Raw genomic sequence first — 25,378 nt, 5'->3', positions numbered from 1 at the left:
ATCTGACCCAATAACAAAATGATATATCCAATTAAAGGTGTCAGTACTTTTAGCTGAATATTGCTACACTGCAGCTGTGCTACTATTAACTACTAATTAGTCTACTATTGACCAAATGACTGAACGCATGGTCTCACCAGTGTCCAGTAGAGGGCGCCAGATGACCGTGTAATAATCAGACGTGAGCTTGTTTATTGATTTTTAGCATTTAGGGAATTTTGTTATACAAACAAATTGGAAATCTCAACGCACCTGTAATTAAATCAGACCGACAGCAGCACGTGCACAGTGTTTTATACACACGGCATTTACTGCTGAGGTAAACATGGAGTTTTGTGGAAATACAGTTAAATAAATATAAATGAGCACAAATGACAGTTCTCACTCTACCTGTGTTTTTATTAATAATCCTCACAGTCGATAACCGTGGTCAGTGTGACGCGTGCACACGGTCCACTCGTGAACTAATTAGTCTTCGTGTCACCAACATAGCCTATTCTCCGGAGCAGGAAGCTTTTCTCATTAAAAAACATCGCATAGTAGAAATTAGGACGTAAACGAGGCTCTCGTAAAAAGTTGAACTTAATAAACTTGGCCCCGCTGGCTGAGTCCAAACTCTTCTCGTCACCCTCCCCGTCGACGTTACGTACGCTGCCGTGGCGTGCCCGCAAGCCAAATAACATGGAGTCCTCTGTCTGGCATCTCCAAAGGATCCATGCAAAAACCTGAGCAGCGAATTGAAAAAAAAAGAGCAAGTTCGTCCATGGGAGCAGTCCGCCCCGGTGACGAGCATCGTCTCGGGGCGTAAAGCTTCAGCAGCTCCGTCCTCAAAACTATGGCGAACGGTGCTTGAAGAGGCAGCAGCCCTTCACTGCGATCCGCAACAAGAAACCAGGCCGAAATCAGTGAGTATTTGCACTAAAATACTACACTTTACAGGCGCGTGGGGTTTATAAAGGGCTCCGTGCATGGATGCATTGTGTTTAATTTCACCTGACAGCGACTGGATCGATAGCAGACACGTCCTCTGAAGCAACAGAGGCCAACCCGTGGGACACCTTGATGTACCCGGACATTTTCCTGGTTCTGTTTTTTTTTTTTTTTTTTAGAGGGACAGCAGGAGAGGATATGGGCCTGAATATAAAGGCCACTTATTTATGTAACCATTTGGGCGCACCATCTCATTCTTTAAGACTAGACATATTGTGAAAATAGGTCAGACAATCCGTAAAAACTGCAGCAGGAGAAAAAAAAAATAGTGAGGGCAGCTGAAACACGACAGACTCTGCAGATTTGACACTTTCCTACTGTCTGACATGCTTTTTGAATTCTTACTTATAACCAGGTGACTCATTGAGATGATATGTACATGCACTCTCCCACAGTGAGTAGTGAAAGTGTGCAACTTGACAAACTTTTATTTTTGGTTTAGTGTGTGCTCATGTGTGAATGTTTCCAGTAGCAGAGGAGGCTGCACAATGTAGGCAGGCCAGGTCACCAGTGGGACTCCATACTGTTTCTCTGGGGGACTATGGAGCCAGAGGGACCGCTGACCCCAGGGACCAGTTATGGGCCCCCACCCTTCACCTCAGCACAAAGCTTCCTCAGCTGCACCTTACAGGTAACGCTGTCAAGTGTCGACGCATCGTTCAGATTCACTCATGTCCCCATCCCGACGTTTTAAGATTGTAAACGGTTCTGTCGTCACCTCCAGTCCTCATGTTCTCCAAATGTGAGGGATGGCCTGATGTCTGCCAAATGCTCGTGGGGCCAAGATGGAGACGAGGGCCCCGTGCAGACCGAGGGCTCTCAGCCCAGTGCGGACCCGGGGAAGAACGCACAGAGGAGATTCAGGTCCTCAGCCTTTCCTTCCTCCCTAAGCTGGGACTCTGACTCTGAGAAGGAAACACTAGACGGTAACACATGCTTTAATATCTGCTGGACACCTGTTGCACTCTTTCTCAAGAGTAGCACAGGTGTGTTTACACTCTGCAGCAAAGCTAGACGTGAACTCAGCTAACATATGAAGTCATCAGTGTACCTATCATTGTTGTCCCCCTTACTCTTGTAAATGTTATTCAGTCTGCTTGTCTTGTAACTCCCTCCCCCCTCTCTCTCTCTCTCTCTCTCTCTCTAAGTACTGTATTTTTGACTGTGGATTTTAACTGTTGAGCTGTGGAGTGATGTTGATGTGGTTGTGTGTTTTGTGTGCTGTTGTGTGTCAGAGGAGGAGCTACAGCACTTTTCTAACCCTCATGGTCTGGCTGCTCACAGCCCAGGATCTCCTTCTTCTGGACTAAGGTGAGGAGGAGGAAACTGTCGTAGAGAGACACCACAAATCAGATCAGTGCTTTGAAAGCATTAAGGCAGAGGCTAGGGGTAATATGTCATCGTGCCCTCCAGCTCCCATAAACAACTACAATCCAAAAAATAAAAGCAATAGATATATATTGCTATCAAAACATGTCTATTCAGACTGTTTAGGAGAGTTAAATAAAGATTGATGCCACTCTCATCTCTGTCTAGATATTCAGCTGCAGAGAGTTTGTGTGGTTTTGCACAGACACTGGAAACTGGCAGCAGCCTGTCTGACTCTGTCCAAGGCACCAAAATCTGTCCATCAGTGCTACTTAAGTTCAGCAATTAACACAAAGTGAGGCAAATCAAGTGTAAATTTGATTTGAACATCATGCTGTTGTTTGAGTATGTTTATGTGCTTGAAACAGACAATATATCAACTGTACAGATGTTAGCTGGATGCTAGCTAGAGGGCTGTGTGTGTCAGATCCTAGATAAAAAACAGTCTCATTTATAACTTCCATAAAACTACATGTTGTTTTTATTCTTTGCTCTTTGTACAGATTAACTAAACCTGGTATTAGGTGTTAAAGAATGTAAAGTGTGTCCAAGCAAATTTCCGTCAGTAATAAATAGTAGCTAATGTTGTGACAATTTGTATAACTAAATTAAATCCAACCTTTATTCCCACACTGTACAGCCAACCCATGACACGGTACATACATTTAGTGATGGGGCCATTCAATTATGTATTCTTCTATGTTAAATATAACATATAAAATATCTAACGGAAATTAGCTTGGACACACTTTACTTCTACTAGGTTCCTTTGGACAGAACCAGCCTAGCTGTTTGTTCACCTGTTTCCAGTCCTCGTGCTAAGCTAGGCTAACTGGCTGCTGTATAACAGGCAAATCCGTGAGCGGTATCAGTCTTTTCTTGGTTGGATGAGTGAACAAATGCATTTTCCAAACATGACAAGCTATTGCTTCAGCTGAATAATGTCTGCTACTGCTCCAAATTCCAGATTACATGGCTTTTCGGCAAACATCTTTTTAATTAGGAAATTACAGACTTGTAAAGTGAAGCACTACTGTTTCATTTCCCGGCATGAAGGCCAAAATGATATTTTAAAGCCTTTTCCACGCTGCCTACAATAAAATCGTGGTGGGAACACACAAAAATCTTCATTTATTCTGTTGACCTATAAGCAGTCAACCTTAAATAGAGGGAGCAAATTTTGGAATCAGTGTAAAACATTCCCAGCATGTGAATGCTTATAATTACACTATACCCAGTTTACTAAAACACACAAAATTCCCTGAAGAAATATCAAGGACGTGACCTCAGTGCTCTCAATAGTAGGCTTAATTATGGCGCTGAGAATAAGAAATAAGAGCTTCCACATGATGTGTAATGAATGTAATGTAACAAAGTGATTTATTCCAGGCAGTGATGCTAACCCTTCACTTGTGCAGAATTTAATTTAATGTCTTTTCCTTCCATTGCTGCGCAGACTCGATAGTGAGGACGACGCAGAAGCTGAAAAGCTGCATAGTAAAAGGGATTCATCCACCCCTGAGGAGGGTCAGGACGACAACACTGAGAGCACAAAGACAGAAGAGCCAAATACATCTCAGCTCGGCCTATCAGAATGTAAGTGCTATGAGGAGGGAACACAATATGCCTGCACACTCTGTATCTTTCCTTTTCTCTTAAGGCTCCTTTCATTCATAATTCCTCTGTTTTTTTCCCTCTCAGTGGCAGACAGCAAAGTCTGGAATGTATCTGAGGGAGCTGAGCTGTTTCTGTCCAAAGTAAAACTAAAGGAAGGTTGCCAAATGGAGGAGGAGGCGGAAAACAGTGTGGGAGATGAGGGAGAGAAAAGGCCCAAGGGGAAGGAAACCAAGGAGTCTGAGAGAGATGTGTACACCTTCCCTGGAGACTCAGACCCCGAGAGTCCCCCTCCTGCCCCCTGGGCTCATTGCACATTCATTCAGCGGTGCAGAAAGAAGAGGGTGCTGCTCAGGCCTTTCTCTGGACTTGGCACCTTGAAGCGCACGTTACCCAAGACTGGCCAGCAGGCCGGAGTGAGTCTTCAGAAATCAAAAACCTCAGAGGAGGCACAGCCGAGTCAAGGCGGAGGGGTTTATGATTTTGAGGACGTCGGCTTCGGAGACGGAGCGGCGGAGGAGCCGATAAAGTTCAGAGACAGAGGTGGGAAGAGAGACAAGGAGGAGGAGGGTGAGGCAGAGCCAGGTAAAGAAATTTTCACCTGTGTGGAATGTAGCATTTATTTCAAAAAGCAGGTCCACCTGCAGGAGCATATGGTCGAGCACTGTCAGAGCGGCTCGGGGGGCGGCAGGCGTTTGGGAAAGGGCGGCCGTTTTCGGTGTCTGGAGTGCGGGTGGAACCTGCCAAATCGTCTGGCACTGGCCGACCACCACAAGAGGCACCAGGAATCCCGTCAGAAGATCCTGGAGGAGATTGAGAAACTGAATGAAAGCGGTAAGGCGAGAGAGATTCAGTCACTGGACAGTAAGGCGGTGAAGCGTGTAAGTCCAGACCCAGCGGTTAGGCAAGAGGCGAGCCCAGTCTCGATTCCAGGCAAAATGTCAGATCCAGAAATAGTCACATCTCCACCTCTTACCCCGAACCCAGTTGCAACACCAGAAGCAAACCCGCCATTTGTCAACTCGGACACGGCTCCTCCAAATTCAGTTCAGTCCCCGGCCCAGGCTCGAGCTGTCTCTGCCTATCGCCGTCGCTTTTTCTGCACCAAGTGTAACTTCAGCACAAGAACCTCCCAGGCGCTGGCGAATCACTCAAAGACCCACAACAGAAAAAAGCCCAGTCTCCAGGCTGACTCCCCACCTCCTGGTTCACCGTCATGTTTAGCATCCACTTCCCTGGCCTGTGGTCATTGTGCCTTCCTGACCTCAAGTCAAACCCTCCTGAGGGAACATCAGAAACTTGTTCACCCGGGACAGTTCTCCGTCAGTGGGGCTCAGGCTGATGAGAGCGGCCAGCATCCGAAGTCCAATGTAGGTGTTCGAATTTCTAAACCCACCCTCGACTCGGATCACCTCTCTGGGTCTGGATCCCTGCCCGACGCAGCTCGAGGCAAAAGCCAGGACGGAGCCACTCCCTCCGAGGACAGCACAAAGCCAGACAGCGTTGCAGCTCGGCCCTCGAGCCAGGTGGTCTTCAAGTGTGTCAAGAACAGGAGATTCACAAGGAGAGGAAAGGCTTGGACTGATCTGACCAAGCTTCACCCCAGACTGGACCATGACAAGCTACCTGGGAGTGAAGAAGAAGAAGAAGAAGAGGAGGAGCAGAATGAATATGACACTGAAGTGTCCCACCAAGAGGCCAACTCATCAGGAAGAGTGAGACGCCACACTAGAGCACGATCCAACACAGGTGAGAGTCAAACTCAAGACACAAGACCACTTTTTCTTTGGTTAGACCAAGTTACTGGATTTATATGTTAATTTGTTACTCAAGTAATGGGAAACCTGAGACAGTTAAAGGTAAAGTTCAACGTTTTGGCAAATTGGCCCATTGCCATAATCCCTAGCTATGCAAGCTATTTTTAGAATGGCGGAGCAGAACCGCGAGCTGCTCCGTCTCGTAATGTTCTATTATCTCATAGCGTGGTAAATGTGCTGGTCACAATTTGTCCACCAGAGCGTTTTGGAGTTGTTGGATTGTGTATTTGATGAGTTTGATGAGGGAAACCAAGAAATCTCATGAGCCTCCGTAGCGTAGCTATGAGCAGCTCGCGGCTCTGCTCCGCCGTTCTAAAAATAGATTGCACCGACAATTAAAAGTAACGAACCTACTGCTAAAACTGTGGGGACTATGGCAATGGGCCAATTTGCCAAAATATTGAACTATCCTTTTAAGATTACAGCCGCCTGGCTATAATCCGGCATATTTACAGCAGTATTTCTTTTAGTTATACTAATGTTCGTTAATATGCACTGTCCCTATTCAAATAAATGCTATTATTATTATTATTATTATAATAATATTTTTTATGATAACAGCAGGTTTAATGACTATATGTTTTCAACTTTACAACGGATCCCTTTGTCATTACATAGAGAGGTGTCAGCTGCTTTAAGCTCATTGTTTTGGTCGTCTTTCCTGCAGCTGTTATATTTTGATTCACTCTCTGACCCAGCAGGCAGTTATTTTCACCAAAAAACCCTCAGATAAACACAACTTGCCCAACAGTAGACGGACAAAGTTGGTGGAGCTTTTAGCGCTGACAGGGCGCCAGCAACTTGTCTACAAATGAATGCTGCGTAACTGCTGCTGTGTAATTAGACAATTGTTTCCCAACATTTAAGTGGTGGTATGTCAGCATACTGCTTTCCTCCAGTGACATTATTGTCCTTTTATGACAAAAATTTAAGAGTTCTGGTCAGGGTGTGTATAAATAATCAAGCATAAATCTAGGTGTGTTAGCATACGGTTGTATTCAAGAGTTTGTGCCCCTGAAATCCAGGCACAGTGAGTGGAGCAGAAAGAGATACTCACTGAATTTAACAGAGAGTGTATTGGACGAGAATTGCTCTCACCTTGAATAAATCCAGGTAGATGTATGTGGATCAGATAAAACCTGCAGATTAGCTGGGCAGATGAGGCAAAGTAAAGCCCCATTTGACTGTATAGGAGCTGCAGAAAGCTTTAGCTGACAACAGGAGAAGTGGTGCAGCGTTCCATTGTGCAGCCGTGAAGCAGCTAACGCGGTTTACATGGATGAGACATCAGAAGGAAAAACCACACCTGCTGCCACCGCATAACAACAGTGAACATCTGAAGTCTGGAAAGCAACATCTGTATGAGGCAGAGTCATTTTGGAGATGAATTCTGTAGACACTTTGCCCATGATCACCAAAGGTGTCTGTGGAGAAAAGGGAACAGGATCTCACCAACATGATGGTGAATATATTCTGTTTTGAGTTGGGTGACAGTGGCTGCGTGGACAGAGGGAAGAACAAACATCTCTAAATACTAACACATCTGCACGCATCCAGCAGTGAAGAAACTCTCTACCCCCACATCTCTGGTTTATCCAGATGTTGCTTTGCAGACTTCAGACGATGACTTTTGCAAAGAGGTCGCAGGTAAGACTTGCTCTGATGACTCTTCCATGTCGACCCTGTTTGTGCATCAACGCTGCACAGTGGGACGGTGAACCACCACCACCCCTGTGTCAGCTAAACCTTCCTGCAGCTCCTCTGCAGTCATTTGGGGGTGTTCAGCTTTGCCTCTCTGTCCAGCAGATATGCAGTTTTATCTAAAAGTTTTCTTGGTCTTGAAAATCTTGTCATGACTTCCACAATTCCCCTTAACTGCTCTTTCTTAATGACATTTCGGACACTGAAAATTGCAAACTGGAAGCACTGTGATATCTTTTTATAGCTTCCCTACTTTGTAGGCATCACTTAGATTCATTTTAGATCTTCAGTCAGTTGCTCAGAGGAGTCCTTGGTTGTTGAATGTCATCACCAAAGAGTCAGATGATTTATTATCTCTGGAGCTGACGGTCGATAATGACAATGCTCGAGCTGCAATAAGAGTCACGAGGCCCATGCGTGCAGCACGGTTTCTATTTCTCTTTTTACCTCAACAAAAGCAACATGTAATGTGACTTACACACAAAAGCTTCACCTGAACATGTAATCTTGAAAATGGCTGGGGCGTAGTTGGATTACTACTGTAGAGACTGCTGCCCAGAGAAGAACGCTGCAAAGAGGCTGATAGGCTCTTAACTGTGACATGTTGATACAAATCTGAACTTTAGCCTGGATCGGTGTAGTACAGTTTATCAACCGACAACTGTTACTGAGCAGCAGCATTTCCTAAAAGCAAGACAGTGATAGTCAATAGAAATCATTAATACCCCCCAACCCACTTTGTCTGAATCCCACCATGCAAGTGAACAAGTTAATAATGTGAAATCACATCTATGTTCCAACTGCTGGAGATGATAACAAAAATAAATGTGTAAACAAATGAACAAACCAGGTGAAATACACTTAGTAAAATAATAGTATTTGTTGCCCCATTGCAATTTTGCCATGTGGCTGTGTTTCAATATGCCAGGAGTTAATGTGACGAGTATATTTTGATTGTTACTAATAGGTACTAACAAGGGTTAATGGTTAAAATCACAAAATAAAACCCAGGTTGTAATAAATCTGAATTATTATTATTATTAAGTGTTGAGATATGGTTGACACATATTAAGAGGTGAATTAGGTCAGGCTCTACATACAGTATGTACGGTCTGTACTCTCACCTAACAGTGATCCAGTTTGAGAAAGACATATTTGTTTATTGAAGATTGATTTATTTCTTCTTGATAGATGACGGTTCAGCACAGCAGGGCGCTACACTATCACTCCCGCCTAAGAAGAGTGTGAAGGACGAAGGAAAGCAGGAAGTGGAGAAAGATGGAAAGGTTTTCTTTTTGAGGAGGAGCACCCGGGTGACTGCGGCTCCCGCAGAAATTGACAGTGATGATGACGACGACGACATTGACGAGGAACGTGTGCAACGTTTCCTGTCAGAGGGCATCTTAGATGAAGACAAAGACGAGATTGATGAGGACACGGAGGCGCTCAAGAGCGTGGAGAGGAAATGCCCCTACTGCCCCGATCGATTTCATAATGGCATCGGGCTCGCCAATCACGTGAGAGGCCACCTGAACCGAGTGGGCGTCAGTTACAATGTGCGTCACTTCATATCCCCTGAGGAAGTCAATGCAATTGAGAAGAAGTTCTCCTATCAGAAGAAGAAAAAAAAAGGTCAGCAGCTTGTTGCATGTTGTCTGAGCAGATTTCGTAACTGTAGCAGACAATGCCTTTTTTGTGTCTTTGTCTTCAAATATGCAGAAAGAATAATGACCCTGATCCAGGGTGTGTCTGTAACAGAGTAACAGAGGCCAAGCTGACATTTAAAAGTAGAATGAATCTTGATGTAAGGAAATTTTATGCTGCACAAAGTTACATATTTTGTTTAATTCTTATTGATTACTGGATCCTTTAACTTCTTCATGAATCCACACATTATTCAAAAAACATAAGAAAAAGGGTCTAAATCTACAGTCAAGCTGAAAGTGAGAATGCCAAATGATAAACTAACATGCTGATGTTAGGAGGTGAGATGACCATGTTCATCATGTAGTTTAGTGTGTTAACATGTTATTAAGTATCAAATACAAAGTACAGTATAGCAGAGGGTGATGAGAATGACATTAGTTTGATCTGATTGTGGTTTAGATGAAAACATACATTCATCTGGTGGCACAAGAAATATTGATGAGGCATTTTAGGAGCGTGGGAAAATCATAGGCCCATTAAAATTGGTAGGATTCATCCTACGAGCACCAGTTTTTAGTTTTTGAGGAATTTCATTCTGGGCCAGTGTGGTGAACCAGTGACTGATGGACCAACATTGAGAGGAGGGAAATTTTTGAAAAGTACTCAACTGGTCATAATGACCTGTGCACCCAGTAATGAGGCCAGAAGCAGAAATACCTTTGATTCAAGTGGTCATTAACCGAGAAGATTTGAGAACCACAGATACAAAGTATTGTAGTGCACTTGTCTAAACCTCTCCTACTGGCTGTCCTCTCCTCAGTTGCCAACTTTGACCCGGACACATTCAGTGTGATGCACTGTGAGTTCTGCAGCGCCGGCTTCGACACCCGGGCCGGCCTGTCCAGCCACGCTCGGGCCCACCTCCGCGACTTTGGCATCACTAACTGGGATGTGACCATCTCGCCGATCCACATCCTGAGGGAGTTGTTTTCCAGCAGGCCTGACCTTGTAATCCCCACCGCTCCCCCTCGGAGCCTCTGCTCACCACACATGGAGGACGAGGAGGATGAGGAGGAGGATGAGGATGAGGAGGAGGAGGAGGAAGAGGAAGGCGAGGGAGTCGCTCAGGTAAAGCTGGAGGGGGAGACGAGCGAAGGGCCACTGAGTGGTCCTGCTGCCTCTGACGTGCTGCCTCCAGCATCTCCTCAGCGCTGGAAAGAGGAGGAGGAGGAGGACGGTGGAGAAGAGTGTGAGGGTAAGTTCTGATTATTGATCCATCCCTAAAAAAGTGAAGTGTGATAAGTTTAAGGTGTGTTGTCAATGTGCTGATGTTTGACAGTTGTTAGTACCTGGTGGGTCCTGTTAGAGCTGGGAGCTTGGACTTGGCAGGAGACAGAGCTTCTTAAATGATGAGACTATTAGTGGTACTTAGTGATGCTCCAGTGGGAGACTGTGAGCTCAGATGCTGCTGTTGGAAGTGCACCTGTATGTTTTCACTGTGAATAAAAACGGGACGCTGTGCCCTGTGCTGTGTGAAGTGTTAGAAATCAGGGTGGTGGAGAGAGAAAAAAATCCGAGAGTGAGTGTGTGAGTGCGCGCGCGCGTGTGTGAGTGTGTGTTGGGGAGAGAGTGAGAGAGCGAGTCACTGATGCCGGTGGTTGATGTGGCACTCGGTTGCATTTATCCCAACCTCCGCCTCCACTCGATTGGTCACGCCTTAGCTTAGCGGTGCATATGGGGGCAAAATGGCTGCTTCCACCTCCCCGCAGACCCAAACAATAGCGGAAAAACTGTCTGGCTCCAGCAGCCGGGAGTCCGATGCACTGCGGTTGCGGACCGGTGAGTACCGCGCGCTGTAATTCCCCGTGCACCGCGTGCCCCTCGGATCACACGGCGGCGTTTTTTACACTGCGCGTGTGTCTGGCGCCGCATCTTCTGTCACATTGTGGCCAGACAACAGCCATTAAAAAAAGAAAGAAAGAAAGAAACTCTTTATCATGTGAGAGCACGTAAAGAAAAGCCAGTGTCGCGCACAGCCATGCAGGTAGCCCCCATGACATGCGTGTCAAAAAGCTCACAAAGCTGGTCATTGTTATTGTTTCGGCTGCTCCCGTGTCGCACGCGCGGTGTAAATTGTGGTGATTTGGGGCTGTTGTGATACTGTAGTTACAGTTTGTGTGTTTCTTAATGTCTGAGGGGCTTTTTTTTAATATATATATTGTGCACGTCTGGGATGACGTCCAGAATTCTCAATGCTGCAGGATCTCTAAAATTACCTACAGTTGCCCAATCCTCGCCATTTTACTTTGCTTTGATTTTTGATAGAGGACACGCTGTGCTTTCAAGTGCACGCATCTTTGCATGTTTTTACACTAAACTATAAGAGTTGGATCGCTCACGAAACGTGGGAACTTTGCGGACTGGAAGCGGCCGTGGTCCGTAATCTTATTACAACTTATCCGGATCAACGAAGTATAATCGAAGTATCACTTTTTTTTTTTACTTGGAAGTATCCGAGGGGGTTTTGCTCAGCGTTTCTCTGCCTGTATGGAGACAAAGTCAAGTTAGCGCTTTTGCCACTTTGTTTCCTTTTATAAATACTCCGCCGATGATTTTATTGTCTCGGTTATAATAGCTGGTGTTATAACGCTGCGCTCCGAGGTGTCACATCGCCGCTCTTTTACAGTCAAGAGATGAACTGACAAGCGCAGAGCCGCCCACCAGACAAAAAGCATTGTCTGTCTCCACGTCTCTTTTGATTTACCGATTTGTCGCAGAAAATGGCACTTTTGTCCCAGGAATGCCTGACTGCGGGGAACCAGCACTGCCATGTTTGTTTCACACTGTAGTGCAATTAGTAGTTTTGTTACAGGGGTTTCATCACTTGAATTGTTTTCATGCACATTTTTCCTCACTGAAGACGCTACAATGCGCTGATATTGCAAGGACTGAGAAATCACAGGCAATGAGCTCTGGAGACTGAGTTAATTTTTCTGCTCTCAGCCTGCGTCTTTTATTTATTCTCAAGGCGCTCAGAAACACACTGATATGCTTTAACAGGCTGAGACAGAATATTGAGTCTGGTCGTGAGACACACTCCTCAGACACCATCATTCATTTAAGGTGATTTATTATCACAGTCACTTAATTGTCCTAATTAACATGGCAATTCTGCACTCATATGGATACTGTGTTTTATGTCTTAGGGGATGAGGAGGAAGCAGCTGAGGAAGACGATGAGGAGGAGCTGCGGCGGCTTCCAGGTTTGGACGGTCTGAGCCCGAGCCCCGGGAAAACAGGGCTGTGCAGCGTGGACACGGACAGCCTCTCTCCCGGGGAGGATGCAGACACCAAGGGTGAGAGAGAAATATGGGAGCGCTGACCCCAGAGTGTTGACAAGGGATTGGATTTGCTACAGCAAAGCCCTCAGCAAAGCTGTCACTGGGGAAATTGTAAAACTGACCTTAGGTCAGCGTCGAGGCGTGGCGAAACTACACCAGAGCGGGTCGTCCCCAGGGGAAATCCTGGGAGGTAGACAAATGTATCTGGGGGCTAATAAAAGCACCTCTAACACTGTGCCGGTGCTCATACAGACTGGGTGAAGATGTAGACAGGGGGGGGGTAAGTGAGGTGACGGGTCCTCTGGGAAATCTGTGGCCTCTAAAACAACCTCGGCCACCTGCTGTTGTTTTGCAAACTTTGTGTCAGTGCTGCACTCGGGAGTGTCAACGGGAACGCTCATTTTCGAGCACTTCTAAAAATGTATAAGATGAAGCTTATTACTGTGCGATTTAACGATGCTTCATCAGCTGCTCTCGCTTCTTTTCACAGTCCACAACTTGAAGTGTGAGGTGTGCGGAGCTCAGTTCGAGACCAGACGGGGGCTCTCCAGCCACGCCCGCTCTCACTTGCGCCAGCTGGGCATCAGCGTCTCGGAGAGCAGCGGGGCGCCCATCGACCTCCTCTACCAAATTGCCAAGGAGCGCAACGTCGACGGCCAAATAAGCTCATCTCTCCTGGAGCCCCTCTCAGCCAAAAACCCCTCCCCTCCCGCTCCTCGGAAAGATGAGGATTTAGAAGACATGGACTTAGACGAGAAGCCGATCCCCCTCTCCATCCTGGCCAAAGCGGCGAAAGCGGTGCCACCCTCCTCCTCCTCCACCCCGACACCTTCTCCTGGTGCCTCTCCAGCTCCGCCTCATTCTGGCTCCCCCTCCTCAGTGGTGAGGAAAGCCCCCATTTCCTCCCTGCTGCCGGTGTCTTCCCCCTTGCGTTCCCCGGAGCACAAGGTTGGGGGAATGAAAAGCTTGACCTCCACCCTCTCTGCCCCGACCACCATCGCAGCAGCCAAACCGCTGTGGGCGCCGCAGGAGAACGATGCTCCTCTCAACCTCAGTAAGTGTCGCTGCCCACACAGACGTACATCTCTGGGTAACTATGTAAAAAAGTTACTTATTGTTCCTCTGAGAGTTAAAGAGGAACTATGCAGGATCTGTAGCTTAACTATGCTACATTTTTACCTTAATTAAGCAGCTTTGGAGTAATTATGATGGTTTAATAAATGGCTTAACTTGTTATGAGGGAGAATGGAGGCTCTTTGCCTTTCACATGCGTCTCACTTATTGCTTCTCTTGGCTGAAAAACAACTTTGCAACACAAACGCGCCCCATAACCGTAATCTGTTGTTTATAACAGATTAAACTACACAAATATACACATCGTAACATCATATGTGATATATAATGTTATCTATTGCTCTATTGATTGATTTCTCGACGGCTTTGTTGTAAACAAATGCACATGACCAGGACGAGGGTTAGCAAAACAGCGGAAAAGCGACCAGACTTGCATAGTTCCTCTTTAAAGTTGTCATTTCTTCTCCGTGTGCAGCTCTGGAGGTGGACCCCAACAAGGACATTGTGTGTCAGCTGTGTGGCGCCTGGTTTGAGACCCGGAAAGGCTTGTCCAGCCACGCGCGAGCCCACCTGCGGCACTTCGGGGTGGAGTACTCCGAATCCAAGGGCTCTCCCATCGACCTCCTGAACCAGCTCATCGACACCGACGACTTCAAGCACAAAGCCACCGCGTTGCAGCTTGACGGCCGCACGGAGCCGCGAGGCCTCGCCACCACGCTCTCCTCCCCGAAGCGGTCCCTGCTCAGCCTCTCCTCCTCCCCCGCCTCCCTCCTCTACAAGGTGACCACAGCTGGAGGCGGGTCCACGTCCAAAGCTACCTCGTCCTCTGCCTCGTCTCTACTTGGCCCGCCTGCCAAGCGTCTCAAGTCCTCCTCCATGCAGGTCTTCCGGCTGAGTAGTGGGGAGCTCATGGCCCTTCCTCATAGTAAGTGCCGCCGCCTGTCGTGTAAAATGATCAATCTTTCGCATAAAGCCGGCCTTAGCTGTAATAATCACAATGTTGGAAAGGGTATAATGTTTTTTTTCTTTCCTGTTATACACAATATTAAACCTTCAGGTGAACCTCCAAAGGAAATCGGCTGCGAGTTCTGCGGGGAATATTTTGAGAATCGCAAAGGGCTCTCCAGCCACGCGCGCTCCCACCTGCGCCAGATGGGCATTACCGAGTGGTCCGTCAACGGCTCCCCCATCGACACCTTGAGGGAGATCATCACAAGACGGGGCCTTCCCTGCGCCCTTCCTCTGAAACCCCTGAAAACTCCGCCTCCGTCCTCTCCGGGACCTCCTCGATCCCCTCTGTCGACCTCCTCCTCCCCCTCGGCCACCCTCCTCAGCCGCCTGCCCTTCGCCTTCGCCCGCCCCTCCAGCCCCCCTCAGCCCGCCGTATCTAAATCGAGCGCGGCTCCTCCGACGTCCTCCGGCGGGCTAATCCTCAAGCTGAAGCCTGAGCCGGTGCAGCTGGAGGTCACCACGCCGGGGGCTGTGGGGAGATCTGGGGGCCTCTCCGCTGAACCTCTCAGCTGTAGCTGGAGCAGCTCTGACAATGTGTTCCCCCTCAACCTGGGTAATGCAATCCTCAACAGTTGTCTCCAGGGATTCATTAGCGATTTAAAGGGATAGTTTGAGATTTGGGGAAATACACTTATTTACTATTCGTTAGTGGTGCAGGTTGATACATTATGTCTGTATTGTAAATCTATTTACATTCTCCCTCTGCTCTCTCCTCAGCCATGGCCCATGAAGTGGAGCCAACAAGGGATATCCGCTGCGAGTTCTGCGGGGAATATTTTGAGAACCGCAAGGGCCTCTCAAGCCACGCCCGCTCCCACCTGCGCCAGATGGGCATTACAGAGTGGTCCGTCAACGGCTCGCCCATCGACACCCTTAGGGAGGTCATGCACAAGAGAGGGGTGGGCGCCTCCTCTCACTCGGACCAGGGAGTGAAGAAGGAGTTGAGCCAGGGAGCCAACAGCCCCCGCTGGGAGAACATGGAGGGTCTGGGCGTTTCAGGCTACCACTCGTCCAAGTACCGTAAATCTCCTCTCAGTTTGCTGCAGTCGGGGTCGAGGCTCCACAAGCATGGCCTGGGCTCCGCCGGCCCGTCTGCCTCCACACCTGCAGGGAAGCTTTTCAGGATGTCCCCACTGGGGAAGAGGCCTCTGTCTGCCGAGGCCCAGTCAGTGGAGACTTCCCACTCACCGCCACATCAGCTTAAGACTTTTTCACCTCTGCCGCACGATTTCTCCTACAAAAGGAAAACCTCCCCAGACAAGCACGGACACCAGGGTGAGTCGTCGTTAGCTCCGTTTTTCTACTTTTTTCTGCTGTTCCACAGAAATCTCGCGCCGATCATCATCATCATCATTCTCCGCTCACCTTCGCCCCTCCCCTGTGTTTTGCAGATCCCAGCTGCGAGCTGTGTGGGTTCTACTTTGAGAACCGTAAGGCTCTGGCCAGCCACGCTCGAGCCCACCTGAGGCAGTTTGGCGTGACCGAGTGGTGTGTAAACGGATCGCCTATTGAGACGCTTAGCGCTTGGATGCGGAGCAGACCACAGAAGGTGTTGGAGATGCACCGCAGCTACATGCAGGGGAGCCGCTCCACCCTCAAGAAGGTGAGGAGAGGCAGCTGCTTGGTAATTCATTTGAGTGTAATAACTCAGGTCAATGCCGGTGTTATTTCAGAATGGAAAGCTCTCAGGCTTCACTTGGATTTATCTCTGGCCTCTGACTCTCCAGCGGAGTCGACTGTTGTCAGTACCGGTGGGTTTTTTTTTCCCCCCCCACAAGAAAAATGTACCATATCAATGGAAGAACTTGTACCTCCCACCAAGCTGAGCAGCTATACAATAAAAGCCCATAACCCACTGTGCTACTTCCCTGACACACTCACTTTACCTCGCGGTGCCTTTGAATAGGCGTCATGTTTGGAGATCTAACACGCCTCAGCTGGTGGCTCGACAGACATTTTGTGTCTTGGAAAGCTTCAGACGTGTTGTCTAACAGCTTTGAGCCTTACTGTAGATCCTGTGTCTTTACACCCAGCAAAAATCACTGTGGGGACAGATGCCAGAACAACTCAGCTATTGACTTGATAGTTGCCATAGTAACCAGGGTGCCTGGCAGCTTATGTTTCATCTTCAGATAAATTATGGCATGCTGTTGATAGAAGAAAATGTACGTTTTTTTCCTTTCCTTTTTCTTTTCTTCCCCCAATGAATTAGTTTCTGGTGCATTTGCGTCACTGTCACACCTTCTCCCTGAGCTCTGATGTGACACACATACAGAATGAATTACCTTTTAAATGTCCTTGTAATCATATTGTTAAGGGTTTTTTTCATTCTGGAAAAAACGAACTCTGCTGCATGTGTTTTTTTATGCTTACGCCTAAGGACTTATCAATGCCAGACAGAGCGATAAGAAATCATCCGTTTAGACGTTGATGAGTTAATTGACAGAAAGTAATCGGCAACTGTTTTGACAGCTGATTAATCATCAGATCCTTTTTGGAGCAAACATGCTAAGAAATCCTTGGTTACACTTCTCAGTCTGCTATTTGTGTTTGTCTTACATGATAGAACAAACAGTATTTGGTTTAGGTTTTGCACTGAACAGTGTGTTTGAAGATACAATCTTTAGCTTTAGGGAACCGTGAAAGGCATTTTTCACCATTTGTCAACAATTTTACTGAGATAATAATTGACTTTTAAATCAATTATGGAAATAACCGTTAGCTGCAGGGAACCCACAAAATGACCGTTGTAACTTCACAGTATCCATTGTTGATGTCTTTTCTGTTGAACACATATTCACTTTGCCATGATACAACAGACAGCAGTAGAAAGTACTCACGTGTCCATTGGTTGCCACATTTCTGCAGTGTTTTAGCTCAGTTGTAGTAACACTGGCTGTCAGAAGAGTTCAAACTGTAAAATGTGTCAGTTCAGTAGGATGCATGTTGATCCTCCTGATAACCTTGCACACAGGTGATTGTCATTTAGGATGATTTATTCCCCCTCCCCAACCAGAGTGAGGTTGTGTGATGTCATTAGTTCAACCAGATCTAGTAATCAGGAAACAAGTGGAAACACCTGTGTAGGTGAACTGCAGGTGTGAGGGGACAGAGTAACTTTCTTGGAGAAATGTTACCTCAACATCCACTTGTTGTGATGGTGATCTTCACCAACACAAAGTTTCTCATTGCCTTTATCATTATGATTATTGTTATTGTCCTTATCCTAATCAAAGATTGCCATTTAAGACCATGACATGTGGTTGAAAGCTCTGAAAAAGGTATCAAGTGGGCCTTTTAGCCTGACCCATTTGCTTGATATTGATAACTTTAAAGGGATAGTTCAACATTTTTGCAACTTTGCCTGTTGCCATAATCCTTATAGTCATAGGGGTAGGTTCATTACCTTTAATTATCGGTGCATGTTGTTTTGAGATCATGTAACATTACGAGACGGACTTGTATTCGAGGAGAATGCGTAGCCGGAACTACATTCCAGACACGGCTGCTGGGTGGAGTGATTTCAAAAGCGCAAGAAGTTCCAAGTATTTGCTTCATGTGTTGTAATGTTGAATAATTATACTTTATTATTTCATAGCATGGCGAATGTGCAGGTCACAACAGCGTTTTGGAGTTGTTGGATTGTGTATTTGATAGGGGTGGGAGAAAAAATCGATTCATCTGAATATCGCGATAACTTTTTTGACGATTTTTAAATCGATTTTTTTTCAAAAATCGATTATTTTTTGGAAATTTTTTTTGAATTTATTTATTTATTTATTTATTTTTAAATATTGTGCAATGTGCATGTAAGCCTTTTTTACATACAGAGAGTACAGGTTTTGAAAAGGGTTTAAGTTCACTTTATAATGGAGTATGTTAATTTATAGGCTCCTACAGTATTTGTGTGCAGATAAATGTTAAAAATGCGGACTAAAAATCGAGAGAATCGGCAATATCGTAGAATCGCAATTTAAATCGAATCGCCATCCAAAAAATCGTAGAAAAATCGAATCCGGAGAGAAAAGCATATCGTCCCAGCCCTAGTATTTGATGAGTTTTGAGGGACAGGGGACCTGAACCGTTCACTTCCACTGTGTTCGCTGAACAGCTCGTGTCTCTGGCAGAAATATGTGTTGAAAGAGACACCGGTATGCAACATGTTATCTGACCCTGAACTAGGACACTACGCCAGCATGACACCAGGACATGACAGCTCCCGTGTCCAAGTGTCGTAGGTTAACATAGATAAGATCTCACCTCTGTCTGCATCCACTGATCATGTCCTCCCAATCTCATCACAGAAGGCCGCCTCCTCCTCCTCCTCCTCGTCCACCTCCCAGTGGTCCTCTTCTCTGGCTGTAAGTCTGGTGCGATCGCAGAGCCGCGAGGTCAGCCAGGGCTCTTCCAAGACCACAGAGGGCGAGGGTGGTACCAACCTACAGGCCACCGCCATCAGGCCCAGCCGCAGCAGTCCCAGTCCCTCGCGGCTCTCCGGCAGCCTCCCACTTCAAGCACAGGTGGCACGTAGTGAGCTGAATGTCCGCCTGCCCAGAGGTACGTCAGGATCCAGCATATGGTTTGGCCTGTTTTGGCTCTCGTGCACTCAGTGAGGTGCATGTGCCTGCAAGTTTCATATGGCCACTCTTGTACACCTTGTTGAGGTTGGTTTGCTGGTTTTAGACGCACGTTGGCAATGTTGGCTGCTCGGTCGTTAAGACTTTGCTCCAGCAACAGCATGAGAATGATATTTGTTGTTTTGACTGAATTATCTAGACAATTATTAGAATAATTAATGTGAATTTTCTGACCAAATACTTGCAGAACTAATCCACATAATGTTAAAGTCTAAATTGTTTCCCTGCTAATTTAGCAAATGTTAGGTAACACACTTCCCTCGGATGATTAATATGGTGAACATATGCTGCGTTCAAGACAACTCAGATTTTTCCGACCTGCTACTCGAAAAAGTGCAATCGAACGCCACCTCATGTCGGACTTGGCAAAGTCGGGAAAAAAAATCCTTCTATCCTTCTCCGAGAATCAGTTGTCAGTGGTAAAACATCGATTAGAATGCATTTTTAATGCCAAAATACATTGCGATTAAAATGTTATGATATATATATATATACTGTATATAATTTTACAGTATTTACTTACAGTTACAGATTACTGTACCCACTGATGTTGTGGAACACGTAAATTCATGTTGATATTTCTCTTCAATTTTAAATGATCTGTTTCATTATTAAAAAATGCTTATTGGTTTTTGTGCCCTTTGTAATGTTTTTATGCCTTAGCTACGTGAAGCACTTTGAATGCAAAGGTTTTCCCAGTCCGCCATGTTTTTGGTTATTCTGGCGTCATGTCTTAAGTCAGAAATCAGAGTTTTCAACTGGGAGGTTCCAGGTTCCGAGTTGTCTTGAACGCAGCAACAGTGAACATTATTCATGCTAAAAATAAACCGGTTCGCATTGTCATTATTAGCACATTAGCATACTGATGTTAGCATTTAGCTGAAGCCTGCAGCGAGCAGCCTCACAGAGCTGCCAAGGCTGTTTTTTAATATCCACAAGAACAATAGCAGTGATACATAAACTGTGGGATAAATTAGAGGTAGGACAAGTAAACAGACTGTTTTGCTGAAAGAAAAACAAATAAGGTATTTTCACCTGGAGAAATAAATGAGATGTTTGGAGCAGAGCCTCAGCATCATGCTAGCCTTACTTTCCAGAGACAGGGAGTTGCTTGTTATCTTAACTTTTTGACATTAAATTGTCTTATGTATTATTTCTTTCTTCATAAAGTAGTGAAAGGGCACATTTATATTTGGTATATTGAAGAATATTTGTGCCACAGTAACCTTGCAAGTAAAAAATAAATGAGAAAAGAAAATGATTGCAGATTATACATCAACTGTTTCTAGAAATTGAAACTCACTTTTCCTCTCAGTGAATAACTCCACAGGAATTCTTGACTTATACACTCACATCCAAGTATTTTGGGTGCGGCTCCACTTTGCACCAACTCAGTTTGTCACCACCTCCTCCTCCTCTCCCTTAGGTTTTGAGCGTCGGCCCTTGAAGCACCCGTCTTGTCCAGATGGAACGGAGAGAGACAGCGGCCCTCCCAAGCCCCCCCGCACAGGCACCGTACCCGCCCTGGTGCCCAAACCCCCCTCCTACCCACTGGTCAAACTGGTGGGTAAGCTCTACACCCTGAAGTGCCGGTGAGTGAAAGCTGTATGTCAGGGCCGGGCTCCCAGGGGCCACGGAGAAAATGTTCAGCAACTTAAGACATTAAAAATAGTGAGACAGCAGCACTAATAGAAGTGTCTGGCTAAATTTTAAATAGTCTCTTAATCCCCAAGCAGCAGTCACCACCCCACCCCCCGCTGAGCCGTCTACTGCTAATGCACTATATTGAGAATAGTGATCATCTGAGATTTTCAGTCAACATGAATGAGTTCTGATATAACTACAGTACAAAGGTTTCAACAGACTTAGCTGCTCCCAAGGGAGGCACTGATTTACCACCATCAGATTGTATTTAATATCTTTTTGTGAGTCACAATTGCTCCACACTTATTTTACACACTTTTGCATAATTCCCTGGTTAACTGTGTGTGCTTCCTTTTTTTTCATTATTGACATTTTTTTCTTTTCCAAACAGATATACAGTTTACTGTTATATAGTTGAATCTGGGCAGAATCATGATATCTGGTCTTAATGGATGACTTAATAAGAACTTTATGCCACTGTTCATAGCCTTACATGTATGGACCATTACAGTGTACCACATGGTCTGAGAAGTCGGCAAGATTATTTGCACTACTATGTTATTTAAACTGATGAAATAAGATCATTGCAAGGTTTTCATTCAGTTTTTTTCATTTAGTTTGTTCAGAAATACAGTTTTTCTATTTTTTCTCTTCCAAACAGATATACCAAACAAATTTGACATTTATGTAATGATTACAAAAGACCTCCTTTTTAAAAGGTTAGTTCAACATTTTGGCAAATTCGCCTATTTCCATAATCCCTGTAGTCATAAATAGGTAATGAACCTACCTATGACTACAGGGATTATGGCAATGGGCCAGTTTGCCAAAATGTTGAAATATCCCTTTAAGCTTTTTCATTTAGTTTGTTCAGAAATACAGTTTTTCTATTTTTTTCTCTTCCAAACCAGATATACCAAACAAATTTGACATTCACGTAATCATTACAAAAGAGCTCATATTTAAAAGGATAGTTCAACATTTTGGCAAATTCGTTTATTGCCATAATCCCTGTAGTAAGTAAGTAATGAACCTACCTACGACTACAGGGATTATGGCAATAGGTATTTGTGAAAATGTTGAACTATCCCTTTAATGTACGACACTCAAGCAGAAAAGAAAAAAAAATAAATTGTGTGTGTCTTGTGTTTCTCTGTCAACGTCAGGTTCTGCGAGGTGGAGTTTCATGGTCCGCTGTCGGTGCAGGAGGACTGGATCAGACACCTCCAGCAGCACATCCTCAAGATGAACTACAACAAGCCTGCTGCGCCCAAAGCCGCCTCCACCGAACCCCCCGCCGCGGCCGACGGCCCGGCCCCGGTCCAGGCCTCTGCCCCAGCCTCCACCTCTACCTCCAGCTCCACCTCGACCACACCCGCCCTCACCTCCACCCCGACCCGCACCACGGCTCCCAACAGCCGCTCCCCCACCCCTCCGGCCGAGTGCGCTCCCGCCGTCACTGCCACAGAGATAGTAAAGGTCTCCGAGGAGCAGCCCACCCTAACTGCTACTCCCATTCCCCTCGCTACCCAGATGGTGTAAGCTTAACTTCATCGCTCACTGTCATTTTACCCCTATCTGGTTTTCTCCTGCCTTTCTTTTCGTCCATCTACTTCTTTCCTTTGGCCTTCACAGAGAGTTGTTGTGGAGGAGTGTTTCCCCTCCAAAGAGTCCTCTGAGCCCCAAGCACCTTTGAAGCAGCTTTCTAGACTGTTACTAAGTCCTGTTACCATGGGAACGAAGCTCTCCTGGCTTATCTGCGCACTGGGGATTGTGGGAACTGTCCAAGGTTATGAGGAGAGATGAACCCATGTTTTGTGTTTGACTCATGATATTGAATGTCCAGGCGTTGATTTGGACCGGTGCTGAACCTCTCCTCCCATTCGCTGGGTGATTTAGGGGTTAAATGTAGTTCTTAATCAAACTATGACCCCGTCTCTAGTACACACACCCCCACCCCCCGCCCGACCCTTCTCCTTAAGAAGCGTGCGTTGCTAAGACCTGTGAGACTTTGGCCATTCCTCCCAGCACACTGGAAGCCCTGGCCTCAGGCTCACAGAGAGGTCCTGACTGAGATTAAATGACATGTATAATCATGCTAGTCTTGTGGTAGAGACTTTAAACATGTGTTAACACTTAGTGTTAAAAAGCACTTTTAACATTGACATTGTCACGCAGCACTTACTGAAACACCCATTTGAATGGGTGAAATTTGACGAATTCTGATTGGTTGAAGGAGCAAGAAGAGGAAGCTTACCCAAAAAAGGGAAGATCCCCCTAGTTAACTTTGTAATGTAATACTTTTCCCCCAAAATATACATTTTGCCTGAATGTAGCTTAAAGCACCTATTGAAACCTTATATGCACACAAACACAATCAGACATATGGCCCATGTAACCATACCATTGAAGTTCAACCTTCATGGCGTTGCTCCTCCACGGTTTTTGCTGTTTTCAGCAGATAGGGCTGCTGTTGTGTCAAAGGCACAGTCGCTTTTTTTTTTTTTTTTTTGAGAGTGGAGCCATAGAAAATGTTTCAAGGTTACACATTTCAACTTTTTTCCATTCACAGTGTTGACATTTCCTTCCTGCCTTTTTCAATGTAACCCAAATTATTATTTATTTATTCTTATGCATCTGAATGTGGTAAGCTAGGTCATTTTAAAGCTAAAGTAGATCTTTGGAATGTTTGAAACTAGGTCAGCGGTGCACTTTTACTGGTGTGCACAATGTGAGTGTTTGTATGTTTGTGTACATACATAGCAAATGTGCATTGATTCCCATTTTAAAGAGACAGACAGAAGTAAAAACCGCTTGATGGGAAGACGCCTCCTTAGCTCAAAGTGAACCCTACTACTTTGGGAGCCAGTCTGTATGTGGTCCGATTTGGACTTGTATGCATCCATCATCGTGTTAGGATGTGCCAAAGAGTCTGTTTACTTCCTTGTCTTGCCTCTGTAACAGCTGTTTACATTGGACATGATGGTGGAGGAAACTCTGCACAGCTCTCGAGTTCCCCAAGGCTCCACACTGAACAATGGACCGAGACCAGCGGCGATCCGCGCCGGCGAGGTCACCCAGTATGAACGGACTTCGCGGCTACTGGAGCAGCTTCACGGGAGTCACGTTGTTACTGTAGGGTTAGATTATTCCAATTAAACACGAACACAAATCAAACTTGATTTCAAAGCAGGGCTCTCGAGAACTGTCGGCCCTCGGTCCAAACGCAGAAACGCACCCGACCTCGTGGCGTCTGAGGCTCAAGTCCGCAGACTGTCCCCTTTCTACGTTGCTTCAGAGTGTGTTCATATCAACCCAGAACTGAAGCAAGAACTAAAGGGTCCATGTAGGCTGATGCCCTTTTAAAAGTTTGTTCCAGTGTTTGAAACATGACTGTTCAATCCAAACGATACCCCGACCCTTTTATGGAGTATAGATACATACTATATAACTACATGTACTTAAGAAACTGTTGATGCTAGTAGAGCTATCAGCAGTTCTAATAGCAAGGTAGTTAAAAAAAATAAGTGATCTTAATTCCTCTAGTGTGATTTGATTTCAACCTTTGATGCTATGTATTTTTTATTGCTCTGTGCATTTCTGTATTTGCAGTCCTGCAAGGTGAATCTTAGAGTATTTTTTATTTTTATCTGTTAGTTTCTCCAAGCTGAAACTTTGGTGCTGGTGAGAATGTTGCAGGCGAGACGGCGAGTGACTGAACGTGAGGAAAGCATTTTAATGTGATTGTCACGTCCTGGTATCAGAGGACTCCAATAAGCAGGCCTTAAAGGGGGCCACTTTGCACGGTGAGATGTGATCCCCCCTCTCTGCATTCACGCAGTAGCAGGCGCCGTGGCCTCTCACAGGTCCGCGGCTGCTTTACTGCGTGAGATGTGACTTAGGAGGCAGGTGGTGCATTAGAGTTCCCTTTTAAGATTCCCTGAATCAGCCTCAGCTGGTGTAACTGGCTGTTTTAGTGTGTCTGTGTGCATGTGTGTGCGCGAGTGGGTGTATGAGTGCATAAGAAGACAAGTGAGACGACAAATGACGATTAAGAAGAAAAAGATGCAGTTGAGGAAAGAACTGTACTGTACACAAAGGGTTAAGTTTTAAGTGAATCGACTCCAGAACAAAACAATAAATGTGATTTCAATTTCAGACACTGCATCGTAACTTTTATTCTTACATTCGGTGTCTGTGGAGATTGTGTTCATCTGTGTTGCACACTTTTTGACCACTAGAGGGCGGTACATACAAACTTCAGGTTTCATGGGTAATTTCAAGCACCTCAGGTCAACACAACCTTTAGAGGAAGGAAGAGGAACTGAAATTAATCAGGAAGGATGAGAACATTGACTTTGACTAAAGCACACAGCATAACTCACTAATAATATTGGATCGTTGTGAAGAGCTTTGTTTTTTGTGTTTTAATGTTTCACCCATGTTGGCAGAAAATATAATGTAACACACAGAATATTTAAATGCAGTGTTAAATAGTTCAGTTCTCCTCTGCACTACAGAGCCTTTTAGTATC

General features: G+C 45.7%; 1 protein-coding gene across 1 annotated transcript; it reads left to right on the top strand.

Annotated features, from left to right (window-relative positions):
- The first annotated feature begins 744 nt into the window (after positions 1-744).
- wizb (WIZ zinc finger b) lies at positions 745-25,188 on the top strand. Its single transcript, XM_083977048.1, has 17 exons — positions 745-905; positions 1,463-1,621; positions 1,715-1,916; positions 2,226-2,301; positions 3,815-3,954; positions 4,060-5,721; positions 8,682-9,122; positions 9,958-10,392; positions 12,344-12,493; positions 12,969-13,532; positions 14,028-14,477; positions 14,610-15,116; positions 15,281-15,838; positions 15,955-16,166; positions 18,811-19,120; positions 20,627-20,792; positions 22,011-25,188. The coding sequence occupies exons 2-17, from the start codon at positions 1,532-1,534 to the stop codon at positions 22,384-22,386; spliced, it is 6,339 nt and encodes a 2,112-aa protein (XP_083833174.1). The 5' UTR covers positions 745-905; positions 1,463-1,531; the 3' UTR covers positions 22,387-25,188.
- The last annotated feature ends 190 nt before the right edge of the window (positions 25,189-25,378 follow it).

The sequence above is a fragment of the Trachurus trachurus genome (assembly GCF_905171665.1).
Source record: "Trachurus trachurus genome assembly, chromosome: 8".
Taxonomy (NCBI): domain Eukaryota; kingdom Metazoa; phylum Chordata; class Actinopteri; order Carangiformes; family Carangidae; genus Trachurus; species Trachurus trachurus.
This window is presented reverse-complemented; position numbering and strand designations above follow the sequence as displayed.